This window comes from Scyliorhinus canicula, chromosome 14, assembly GCF_902713615.1.
Source record: "Scyliorhinus canicula chromosome 14, sScyCan1.1, whole genome shotgun sequence".
In the NCBI taxonomy this organism is placed as follows: Eukaryota; Metazoa; Chordata; class Chondrichthyes; order Carcharhiniformes; family Scyliorhinidae; genus Scyliorhinus; species Scyliorhinus canicula.
Window position 1 is genome coordinate 76,810,355 of NC_052159.1, and position 13,068 is coordinate 76,823,422.

General features: G+C 47.2%; 1 protein-coding gene across 4 annotated transcripts in view; it reads right to left on the reverse strand.

Moving 5' to 3' along the window:
• Positions 1 to 13,068, reverse strand: part of nars2 (asparaginyl-tRNA synthetase 2, mitochondrial) — a 113,774-nt gene that overhangs the window by 87,076 nt on the left and 13,630 nt on the right. For all 4 annotated transcript variants that reach the window (XM_038818926.1, XM_038818924.1, XM_038818925.1 and 1 more), the window contains 2 exons: positions 11,617 to 11,757; positions 1,665 to 1,745 (listed from right to left, as the gene is read on the reverse strand). In XM_038818926.1, coding sequence (XP_038674854.1) covers positions 1,665 to 1,745; positions 11,617 to 11,757 — 222 coding nt within the window. The remainder of the gene's footprint in view (positions 1 to 1,664; positions 1,746 to 11,616; positions 11,758 to 13,068) is intronic.

Consider the following 13,068-nt stretch of genomic DNA (forward strand, 5'->3'; position numbering starts at 1 on the left):
CATTTTTAATAAGTATATTCTTGCAATGTGCTGTTTAAAATAATATTTTGTTCTTTAAATCATATAAAGTATACACAAGTTACACGTGTAAAACCTACCTGTAATTGGAAAATACAGTTCCTTACATTGTACACAGTAAGATTTGTTTTATTTTGATGGTAGAAAACAGTTATGTAACAGGTATAGAAATGAACAATTTACATTTCTAGAGAACTTTAACATAAAAGCCAATGGCGCTTCAGAGGGACTGTAAAACAAAATATGGCACAAGTCACATGAGGAGGTATTTGATCAGATGGCCAAAAGCTTGGTCATAACTAGGTTTTAAGTTGTATTCTAAAGGAGAAAAGTGAAATCGAGAGGAAAGGAAGGAATTTCAGAGCTTGGGCCGAGATAACAGAAGACACTGTCACCAATGGCGGTGCAATGAAGATTGAGAATGCTCAAAAGATCAGAATGAGAGGAGTGAAGATATATTGGGAGGGTTGTGGGAAAGTACAGAGAAGGGCAAGGCCAAGGTGAGGTTTGAAGACGAGGATGAGAAACTTAAATTTAAGACGTTGCTTGACTGGGAGCCACTGGAGGTCAGCAAGCACAGGGGCGATAGGGGAATGGGACTTGTTGCCAGTTTTGAATGACCTCAAGTTTATAGAGGGTAAAAAGTGGGAATATAGCCAAGATTACCTTGGAATAGACAAGTTTAGAGGTACTTAAGGCATGGATATCACACGCCACCAAAATATTCAATATTGTGGTAATTACTCATTTCGTCATTGCATTTGTAAATGCAGCACAGCAGCAGGTGGCTACTAGTCTTCTGGATTATACTGAGCGAGCAATAAATCTCACAACATGCCTTACAGGACCACTGGACTTCAAGCATAATGTTAGTGTGTGGGATCACCCACACACACACACACGCACCTACAATGGCCACTTGGAGAATGAGGACATAGCTGAGCTTGGGGAATTTCACCTCAACAGGACTCAATCACTTCAGGCAGGAGAGGAAAAAAATCTAGCAACCGCGCTCTAGGGCTTCTCTTTGATGATAATGAAACAGCTAATCAACATCATCATCATTTTTCAACTCGGCTAATTATAATTTAGAGTGACACCGTTGCATTTCAGACCACTAGTGTTGAGCTGCTTGCAGAAAAATACTTTTCACTGTACCTTGGTACACAGGGCAATAAACAAAATCCAATTCCAGTTGCTTTAAGTAACAGAAAACCTGCTTGTTCATTAAACTGATTCGTTACTGTAAGGGTTTTCAATGCATGTGCATCAGTGCTATGGGAAACTTAGAAATGTGATGGCACAGTGGTTAGCACTGTTGCCTCACAGCATCAGGGATCCGGGTTCGATTCCAACCTTGGTCAACTGTCTGTGTGGAGTTTGGACGCTCTCCTCATGCCTGTGTGGGTTTCCTCTGGGTGCTCCGGCTTCCTCACACTGTCCAACGATGTGCAGGTTAGGTGGATTGGCTATGCTAAATTTCTCCAGAGTGTCCATGGATGTACGGGTTAAGTTGCTGGGTGGGCGGGGGAATGGACCTCAGCAGAGTGCACTTTCGGAGGGTCGAATGTCTGCACTGTAGGGATTCTATGAAATCTTCTGTATATTATCAGTCTACTTAACTTCTAGTTCTGGACAATACTTACTTCAATTTGGAAGATTTCCCCAGCTCCTTCACAATCATTTGATGTTATTATGGGTGTGTGTATGTGCACAAATCCATTATCCTGTAATTGAACAAAAAATTACAAAGTTATTATATACTCATTCATTTAACTATGTTCTGCACACTGCAAAGAGCCTTAAACAATTCAATACAAATTTTGTCCACACTTGCTGAAAAGTCTCACTGATCATGCACTTGCATTAGGATTTGTCTGCTGACACTCAAATTCTCATCTATGCTGTTGGCAACTACTGCATTCAATTTAGTCATTACAAACTTCAGCACTGTGCAGCAGCACAGGTTTCCTCCTGTACTTAGGATTTTTTTGGAGCTCAACATCCAATTATATATTTTTTTAAACACAAATGCATAATAAATCCAGGCTTGGACAGTAGAAATAAGAAATTGATCTCGTGTACAAATCTGAAATCCACCAGTAATAGACTATTTCTACGAAAAACAACAAAGGTCAGTACAACTAGCAGACCCCATGCCCCATTATTTCAAAATTAGAGTCTATTTTCCATCATGCACTATTGAGCTAGTTGAAAGGTTATGGACCGTAAATTATAATTCTATTTCTCTCCTCCTGATACTGTCTGGCTTGCTGAGTTTTCCAGCAAATTCTTTTATAACTAAAGAGACTAAAATTGGGACCAAAATTCTGCAACCTCCTTCCCAACAGCACTGCATGGCTTACCTGCACCAGGTGGACAGTAGTGGTACAAGGTAGTGGCTCAATGACAATTCAGGATGGGCAGCAAATGCTGGTCTTGCCAGTGACACCCATGTAAAAGTTTTTTAAAATGCGTAGCGCTGGATTTGGTTCTCACTAGGAAGGTACAAACTTCTGAATTTGGAGTAGGAGTAGGCCACTTAGCTATTAAAGTCTGCTCTGCCATTCAATAAGATCATGGTTGACCTGTTTTAACCTCAGCTCCACATTCCACTTAACTCAATAACTTTCACCCCATTCCTATCAAGAATCTATCTATCGGCACGGTAGCATTGTTACTTCACAGCACCAGGGTCGCAGGTTCCATTCCCAGCTTGGGTCACTGCCTGTGCAGACTCTGCATGTATTCCCCATATCTGCGTGGGTTTCCTGCCCCCTGCGGGGGCAGCAGGGTAGCATGGTGGTTAGCATAAATGCTTCACAGCTCCAGGGTCCCAGGTTTGATTCCCGGCTGGGTCACTGTCTGTGTGGAGTCTGCACGTCCTCCCCCTGTGTGCGTGGGTTTCCTCCGGGTGCTCCGGTTTCCTCCCACAGTCCAAAGATGTGCGGGTTAGGTGGATTGGCCATGCTAAATTGCCCATAGTGTCCTAATAAAAGTAAGGTTAAGGGGGGGGTTGTTGGGTTACGGGTATAGGGTGGATACGTGGGTTTGAGTAGGGTGATCATGGCTCGGCACAACATTGAGGGCCGAAGGGCCTGTTCTGTGCTGTACTGTTCTATGTTCTAAGTCTCGAAAGACGTGCTTGTTAGGTGAATTGGACATTCTGAATTCTCCCATGTGCCCCCGAACAGGTGCCGGAGTGTGGCGACAAGGGGATTTTCACAGTAACTTCATTGCAGTGTAATGTAAGCCTACTTGAAAAATGAAATGAAAAATGAAATGAAAATCACTTATTGTCACAAGTAGGCTTCAAATTAAGTTACTGTGAAAAGCCCCTAGTCGCCACATTCTGGCGTATGCACGGGAACTGAACCGTGCAGCTGGCCTGCCTTAGTCTGCTTTAAAAGCCAACTATTTAGCCCTGTGCTAAACTAGCCCATGGTGTAGTGCCCATACTTGTGACACTAATAAAGATTATTACCGTGCCTTAAAAATATTCAAAGACTCTACTTCCACTACCTTTTGAAGAGAGTTCCAAAGACACAACTTTCGGTGGAATGATCGGAGATTGAATGGGCCGATTAAGAGGTCTCGCATTTTGTTCATTTAAGTAGTTTGAAGGTGGATGTGGCGCTTCTTCAGCTGATGCATGTGAAGATGGGAGACAAGACGAGGTTGAGGAGAGGTGGGTCGGGCAGGTATTCCATTTGGGGTTGGATATGAAGACCAGGGGGCTGACAGTGGTTGGATCAATAAGAGGGTGGCTTTTGAGGTGGGAAGAGTGACAAACCCTGGGGGTGGATTTGTGATGCGAGTGGGAGGTTGGAGTGGGAGCCCATGGTGCTGGCGAATGTGTATGTCTCAAATTGGGATGATATGTAGTTTTTGAGGTGGGCGTTGGCAAAGACTCCGGACCTGGACACACACCAGATGATTATGGAGGGGACTTTAGTACAGCGCTCTACCCTAGGTTGGACCGGTTCTGTCCGAGTCCCTGAAGCTGTGGGCTATGGCAAAGGAGCTGTTGAGGTTTATGGAGTGCATAGGAGGGGCAGATCCGTGGCTGTTTGAGAGGCTGAGGATGACAAATCTTTGTACATCTCGTACGTCCAGATTGATTTCTTTGTCCTGGACAAGGTGCTGTTGGTGGGGGGTGATTGGATCGGAGTATTTGATGATTATGGTGTCTGACCCCACGCTGCATTAGGTGGATTTGTGAGTGGCAAAGTCGAGGCCCCAACAGCTGCAGTAGAGGTTGGACGTGGGGTTATTGGCAGATAAGGAGGTCTGCGAGAAGATGGGGTGGCTATCTGAAACTATGTGGAGTAGAATGAGGCAGGGGAGGTTTCTGTCTCCACCTTGTGGGAGGCGCTGAAGGCGATGGTAAAGGGGGAATTAATCTCGATCCAGACATACAAGGAGAGTTTGGAACAGGCTGAGAGTTTGAGGTTGGTAGAGGCCATTCTGAGGGTTGAATGCAAGTATTCAGAGGCGCCTGAGGAGGCACTGCTGAAGGAGAGACAGAAGCTTCAGATGGAGTTTGGGCTTGTATTCACAGGAAAGGCGGTGGGGCAGGTGCGCAGGGCCAGGGGGGCATTATGTGAATATGGAGGGAAAGCCAACAGGATGCTTCTGCATCAATTGAGGCAGGTGGCAGTGAAGGAAAGACAGGATGAGAGATGGTGGGGGACGGTGGTAAAGGAGCCGGAGGGGGTGAAAGGGGTGTTTGAGGCTTTTTACCAGAAATTGTAGAGCTCGGAGCCTCCAGTGAGGGATGATGGTCTGAGCTGGAGTTCCTGAGGGTGGTGGAGGCAGTGGTGCAGGGATTGGGGGCCCCGATCGGGCTGAGGATTGTGAGGGGTCGATGCAGATGGGGAAGGCTCAGGCTTGGAAATATTCCCAGCTCATTTCTAAGAAAGAAGTCTTACAACACCAGGTTAAAGTCCAACAGGTTTATTTGGAATCACTAGCTTGGGGCGAGGTCTGCTCCTCTTGCTCCATGTGGCAGGCTGGGGACAGTTCCAGTCCCCAGGGTCAGCATGTGTGCAGGAAGTGTCTCCAGTTACATCTCCTGGAAGCTCGAGTTTCAGAGCTGGAGCGGCGACTGGAGACACTGTGGAGCATCCGTGAGTCGGAGAGCATCAAGGATAGCACATATACCGAGGTGGTCACATCGCAGGCTCAGTCTCCGCAGGCAGGAAGGGAATGGACCACCAGACAGAGCAAGAGAGCGAGGCAGATAGTGCAAGAATCTCCTGTGGCCATTCCCCTGCAGAACAGATATACCGCTTTGGATACTGTTGAGGGGAATGGCCTCTCATTCTAAGCATTGTCTGGCATCTTTGAATTTATCTATATATATGTTTCTGGAACATACCTCTTCATTCACCTGAGGAACGAGCAGTGTTCCGAAAGCTAGTGTTTCTAACAAACATGTTGGACTTTAACCTGGTGTTGTAAGACTTCATACTGTGCATAGATCTAAGGGCACAGAATTGAAAACCCTACTGGAGGAACAACCAGTAAAAAATAAGGCAATAATTCTCATGGGGAAAGGGACATCAACAGTGCAGATGAGGTGAACAGCAAATCATCAGATGGACAGTTAAGAATTTACAACTGCTCAAGTGACTTGAGGAAGTGCTTTTTCAGGGCAAACAATGAAGGAATTGAGGGTAGTGAGGAGAAAGGAGAAAGATTGGTAGCAAGTGATACAAGGAAGAAAAAAAAATCACAAAAGGTCTCAACTGTAATTGGTACAATGATACCAGGGAGGACCTGTGAAGATGGCAGGGTCAACAGGCTAGCTGTGAATACGGATTGGAAAGCTTATGTAGAGAGAGAAATTAAGGGGTGATAGAAGGACAGTAAAATCAGAGAGCATGATGAACTGAGATGGAGGTTGAATTAACAGAGGATGAAAAACAAAGAAAATAAGAGCAGGAATAGGCCATTCATCCCTTCGAGCATTCACCACCATTCATTATCATGGTTGATGATCCAACTCAATAGCCTATTCCCACCTTCACCGCCCCCCCAACATATTGTTTGATCCCTTCCGTCCCAAGCTATATCCAACTCCCTCTTGAAAACATACAATTTTTGGGCCTCAGCCTCAGTTACTTTCTGTGGTAGAAAAGTCCACAGGCTCACCACTGTCTGGATGAAGAAGCCACTTGTGCAGAGGCGAAGGAGTGAAGACATCTTTGAGAAATTTGTCACGTGTGGATTAGAAAACGAGGATTTTAAAAGAAAGGCGAGAGAGATGGAACAAGGCAAGTTACTCAAAGGAGGAGATTTCAGAGTAGGAGTTCAAATGAAAATATGATTTAGTGCCAAGAACCAGACAGCCACATGTGTTCTGGGCCAGACATGTGATATAGGGTATCATCAGAGGGAAGCTGTCTTGATCCATCAATCAAGTTTCTACTAAAGTCATTATGCTGATGTAATGATTTACCTGCAAGTGGTGAGATGTCTCAAATGGGCCCTGAGGAAGATGCCAAAAGGTGCAGAGAGAGGAAGTTGCAGGCTGATTCAAGAGGGAATCAAACATTGGATGGCAGGAATGTCAACTAGCGGGCTAGGCATTTTGGATTTAACTCTATTCCCCTCTCTGCAGTAAAGAGTAGGTGGAATACTTTATCATAGAATTTACAGTGCAGGAGGCCATTTGGCCCATCGAGTCTGCACCAGCTCCTGGAAAGAGCACCCTACCCAAGGTCAACACCTCCACCCTATCCGCATAACCCAGTAACCCCACCCAACACTAAGGGCAATTTTGGACACTAAGGGCAATTTATCATGGCCAATCCATCTAACCTGCACATCTTTGGACTGTGGGCGGAAACCGGAGCACCCAAGGCTGTTTTAAAGCAGAAGTTGGTTTGAAGGATGACATCACAAACTTTTCGTAATAATTGATTTTGCTCATCAACTTGGAAATTCATTTTCTTTTAAAATATTTTATTTAAGGCATTTTTATGTAAACAAACAAAAGCAGAAGAACAATCAAACAACACCCACAACCCCCTCCCAACACCGCTCCCCTAATACCGGCCACATCTTCCATCCTGCCTTCCCCATTTTAATCCCCTTAGCCCTCACCCCCCCCTCCCCACCTACTGAGTCTTCAAACCTCCTTAAAGAAATCAATAAACAGCCTCCACCTCCGAGCGAATCCATCCGCCGACCCCCTCAAGACGAACTTGACTTTCTACAACCTCAGGAATTCTGCCATGTCGCTCACTCATACTCCCGCTTTCGGCGGCTCAGAGTCCCGCCACCCAAGCAAGATCCGTCTCCGGACTAACAGGGAGGCAAAGGCCAGAACATTGGCTTCTCTCACCCCCTGAACTCCTGGATCTTCCGACACCCCAAATATCACCACCTCTGGACTCGGGGCCACCTCCATCCCCAGCACCTCTGACAATATGTCCGCAAACCCATCAGGACCACTTCAGCCTTGGACAACCCAGTACACGTGGACATCATTCGTGGAGCCCCCACACACTGCCCATACCTATCTTCCACCGAACCTACTCATCCTTGCTACCATTGTATGCGTCCTATGTATTACTTTAAACTGAATTAGGCTTAGCCTCGCACACAATGAGGAAGCATTGACCCTCAGCAGGGCCTCTGCCCATGTCTCGGTTCCCACCTCGCCTCCCAGCTCCTTCTCCCACTTGCGTCTTATATCCCCCACCAGAGCCCCCTCCCAATCCATCAACTCCTTGTCGACCTAAGACACCTTCCCCTTCCATATCTTGTCCCTCGACAGTACCTTGTCCTTCAATCCCAGGGGTGGCTGCCCAGGAAAGGACGGTACCTCTCTCCTTACAAAATCTCAGACCTGCAGGTACCTAAAACCATTCCCTCTGGGCAGCTCGTACTCTTCCTCCAGGTCCTCCAACTTCACAAATGTGCCTCCCACGAACAGGTCAAATTGCTCAATTCCTGCTTGACGCCACTCCTGAAACTTCATATTCATCCCGCCCCCTTCCAGCACAAACCTATGGTTATTCGAATCGGTGCCCATACCAAGGTTCTCTTTAGCCCCAAGTGCTGCCTCTACTGCCACCACACCATTACAGCTTACACCACCACTGGGCTCACGGAGTACCTGGCCGGCGAGAATGGCAGAGATGCTGATAACAAATCTCTCAAACTTGTTCCCCACATAATGCGGCCTCCATTCACCCCACACTGACACCCCCCCCACGACACAGTTCCTAACCATAACAATGTTCGCCGTCCAGTTCATCAGGTTCGGCAGCGCCAGCACCCCCACATCCCATCCCCCTATGCTGTCCAAAATACCTCAAACTCACTCGGTTCGCCCGCACACTTTTGACTGGCACCTTGTACAGCAGCTGGACCCAGTCCACAAACCCCTGCCCAAACTTGAACTGCCCAAAAGCCTTCTCCGCATCCATCGCCACCACTACCTCTACCTCGTGCCCCTCCAAAGGCATCATGGTTACATTAAGCAACCTTCTCACGTTCGCCGTCAACTGCCCCCCCTTCACAAACGGCGTTAGGTCCTTGCCTGTCATCCCCGGGACACAGTTCTCAATTCGTTCACCTTTGCAACAGCTTGTCTCCATTCAGTAACGATATCGGGCGGTACGACCTACACTACTCCGGATCCTTGTCCTTTTTTTAATATCAGGGAGATGGAAGGCTGCAACAATGTAGAGAGTCTTTTCCCCCTCTCCCTTGCTTCATTACACACCCTCGCCAGCAGTGGCTCCAGATCCGCCTGAAATTTTCTACAAAGTTACACAGAGAACCCATCCGGCCCCGGGGCCTTCCCTACCTGCATCACCTCCCTCAACCCAATAGGGGCCCCAAATCCCAGAACCAGCTCCTCCTCTACCTTGGGAAACTGCAGCCCATCAAAAAACTGCCATATTCCCTCCCCCTGGCTGGGGGGGGCTCAGACTCGTATAGCCTTCTGTAGGATCCTTAAAATACACCATTCACCCCCTCTGGGTCCAACACTACCCCACCCTGATCACCCCTTACCCTACTAATCACCCTCCCAGTCGCTTGCTTCCTCAACTGATGGCCCAACATCCTCATCTTCTCCCCGTACACATGTACGGCCCCTCTGGCCTTCCATAATTGCCCCATCGCCTTTCCGGAGACACTAATCCAAACTCCATTGGAGCCTCTGCCTCTCCTTCAACAGCCCTGCTTCTGAGGCCTCCGAATACCTCCTGTCTACCCTCAAAATCTCATCCACCAGCCTTGCCATCTCTGCCTGCTCTGCTTTCGCCCCATGTGACCGAATTGAGGTAAACTCCCCCTGACTATCGCCTTGAGTCTTTCCCACAGTGTGGCGGCCGTGACCTCCCTCGAGTCGTTTAGCTCCATGTACCCCTGAATGACAGCCTCACCCACTTGCACACCTCCACATCCAGTCTTTACTGCAGGCGCTGGCATGCCCCTCAGGCCGCACAAATCCAACCAGTACGGCACATGGTCGGCCGCCCAAACCTCCACAGGTCCACCCTGCCACCCCACCCATGCACTCCATGAATCCCTTCAACTCCTTCGCCAATGCCGACACCATCACCAACTTTAGACTCCACTAGTCCAAGCCTGATTATGTAACGTATTAAAATCTGGCGTGGCTGATATTCCCTAATTTTCCCTTACACCCGCATCATAAAATCTACATAATCCCAATTTGGGGCATAAACGTTTACCACAACCACCAGCATCCTCTCCATCTTTCCGCTAACCATCACGACCATCCCCCTCCCTATCTGTTACAATAATCCCCACCTCAAACCCACCTTCCAGCCCCCTCATCTTCATGTCCAAAGTGAAACACCTGCCCCACCTATCCTTTCCTCACCTTGTCTGGTCCCCTATTATCAGGTGCACCTCCTGCAAAAGGACCACGTCCGCCTTCAGACTCCTCAGGTGCTTGAACACATGTGCCGTTTGACCGGCTCATTCTGCCCCCTCACGTTAAACAAGACCAGCCTGGTCGGGGAGTGGGGTGCCAGCTCCCGGCCCATGCCACGCAACCCTCCAGGCCCACCTTCAGATGCTCACTGTAATCGATCCTTTTCCAACTGTGCTACATCAACCACATCCTTGTCAGTAACCCTCCCTCATCCTCAAAGAAAATACCAACTCCATCCCTCCACCCCCCCCATGCCTGCCTCCTGACAACCTCCAACTTTACTCCCATCAACTAGCCCTTCCAGCTAGCATGGTGGCCCTCGCCGAAAGCCTCCAACTTCCCTACCACGCCCACCTCCCCCCTACCACCTAGCCACCCTCCCCCAAAAAGTAACAAAAGGTGCACCCACGCTCGATGTTTCCCCATGAATAACCTGCTCTCCAGAGAACCCGCCAAAGACTTTTTTAACCAAAAGAATAAAACACACAAACTCTTCCAAAATTCACTATTCCCAGTCCATCGCCTCTTCTGGCATGCCAAAATAGTACTTTTGCTTCTGGAAAGTCACCCATAGGCTGGTCAGGTACAATACTCTGAACTTCACTCCCCTTTTAAAGAGGGCCACCTTGACACAGTTGAACCCAGCCCTCCTCTTTACCAGTTCTGCTCTCAGATCTTGATACACCCGCAGCTCGTTCCATTCCCAGGTGCATTTCCTGGTCTGCCTCGCCCATCGGAGAATCTTCTCCTTGTCCAGAAAGTGATGCGACCACAGCAACAATCGCCCTTGGCGGCTCACCCATCTGCAGCCACATCAGTATCCTGTGCACTCGGTCGCCCTTGAGGAGCCAGTCAAAGGCTCCCTCCCCCATCAGCTCCAGCATCTTAGCCACGTACATACCGGCTTCCGTACCTTCGATGCCTTTGGGCATCTCCAACATTCTACGGTTTTGTCTTCTGGAGTGATTTTCCAGATCCTCTATTTTCTCCTTCAGCCTCTTTTGGGTCTCCTGCATCGCCCCCACCTCAGCCACCAATAAGGCCAGCTGCTCCTCATGCTCCCCTACCGCCTCTTCCACTGTCTGGATCGACTGCCCCTGGGACTCCAGCCTCTGTTCCACACTTGATCCCAGACTTAAATCAGTTCCACCACCTTGGCTAGGTCTTCCAGGGCTTTTTCCTCTGCAGGCAGAACTTTCCATTAAGGAACTCTATTGACCACTGGGTGGCAGAGCAGCCTCCTTGCCCTCCGTTTTGGTTTCCTGTGGCACATCACAAAGACTCCTGTTCCAGCAGCTCTTTCCTTCTTGCCCCACTCCTAGTCCGTGGATCCACCCACCAGCCACATTAGAGGAGTAAAACCTTCCCCAGGCACTCCTGTACCTCTTGCGCTCAAATGCTTCGCCCTTTGGGCGGGGAAAAGCCCAAAAAAATCCACCTTGAGCAGAAGCTACCAAATGTGTGACCGGTCACTCCATGGTTGCCCCTGGAAGTCCCTCAACTTGGAAATTCATTAGCATCAGTGAAAATTTAGCTGCGTAGGTCAGATTACAGGAAAGCAAAATTCATGAAGCAATTTGTGTGTAAAAGCACAGATTCTAAGCACACATAAAAACTTTGCCATAATTTTACGTGTATAATAAAAATACTTCTGTATATTGTAATTAACTTACCTTGAAAAATGAATGAAAAGCTGCTGATGCTTCACTTCGTATCCGGAGGAGAGAACTGAAAACATTTGTTTTGCAACGAAGATGAGGAAATTGTCTTATGTATTCCAGTGAATGCCTTTCTTTGATCTTAAATGGCAAATCCTATGATTAAATAAAAACATTGAAAATACTATTACAAGTATATTCTCAGGCAAATTTTGATCTACACTGTAAACAAAATGTGAGAATACTTTGCAAGTCATCTAGCAGACAATAAAAATAAAGATTAATACAAAATTAAAATGAAACAAAAACTTAATGATGGCACAGACGGCAAAGAAAAAAATCAACATAAATTCTAATTTAATTTTCTTCCCTTTATGGTCTCCTTATGCAATGTGTCGCCCCCAGCGGAAAGCTGAATGGTACAACACTTAGCATACTTCCAGATCTTTGTTAATGTCATTCTTGAATGACAGTTACAAGAATATTTGTGAGACTGCCCCAGGTGTGGGACAGTACTCCACAGTATATTGGAGATTTTTCACTATTTTACATAATTAAATCATGAATTATAATTTCACATCAAGTATACACATACACAATATAAGAAAGAAAAAACAATTGTGAAAAATACAGGCAGTATTCTGTTGTGGTAACTTATCAAGAAGGGATTGTGTTAAACAGATTGACCACATTCAGAAGGGGGCTCCAAATGTTCACACCATAGGAACAGAAAGTTGTCCATATGGAAAAGACAGACCTGCAATTATATAGAGCTTTTTCGTAAAATGCATTATAGCCAATGATGCACTCGAATAGTTGTTGTTGCAACAGAGGCACATTGTCCAATGGGGGCGGCACAGTGGACAGTGGTTAGCATTGCTGCCTCACCGCTCCAGGAACCCTGGTTCAATTTTGGCCTCCGGCGGGGGGGGGGGGGGGGGGGGGGGGGGGGGGGGGGGGGGGAGTTTACACTTTCTCCCAGTGTCTGTTTGGGTTTCCTCCGGGTGCTCCGGATTCCTCCCACAGTCCAAAGATGTGGTGAGGTGGATTGGCCATGCTAAATTTCCACTTAGTATCCAAAGGGTTAGGTGGGGTGACTTGGCTACGGGGATACGGTGGGCTTCAGTAAAGTGCGCTTTCCAAGGGCCGCTGCAGACTTGATTGGCCGAATGGCCTCCTTCTGCATTATAAATTCTGTGATGAATATCAAAGAAACATAGGAAATTCTATGATGAATATCAAAGAAACATAGGAAAAGCCCCTGACTTATTGTGCAAGTATGCATAAAATGAATGATCCTCAAAGTTCTCTGTGTATAACCAGGGTACATATTCACTTAACATTCTCATCATCTCCTATCCTTCAAATGGTGAACCACATTGTCCTGTCTTAACATTGATCCCCTAATAATCAGCTCAACAGAGAACTTCAGGAGCTCATAAAATTATTAGATTTAAGGTCCAAATA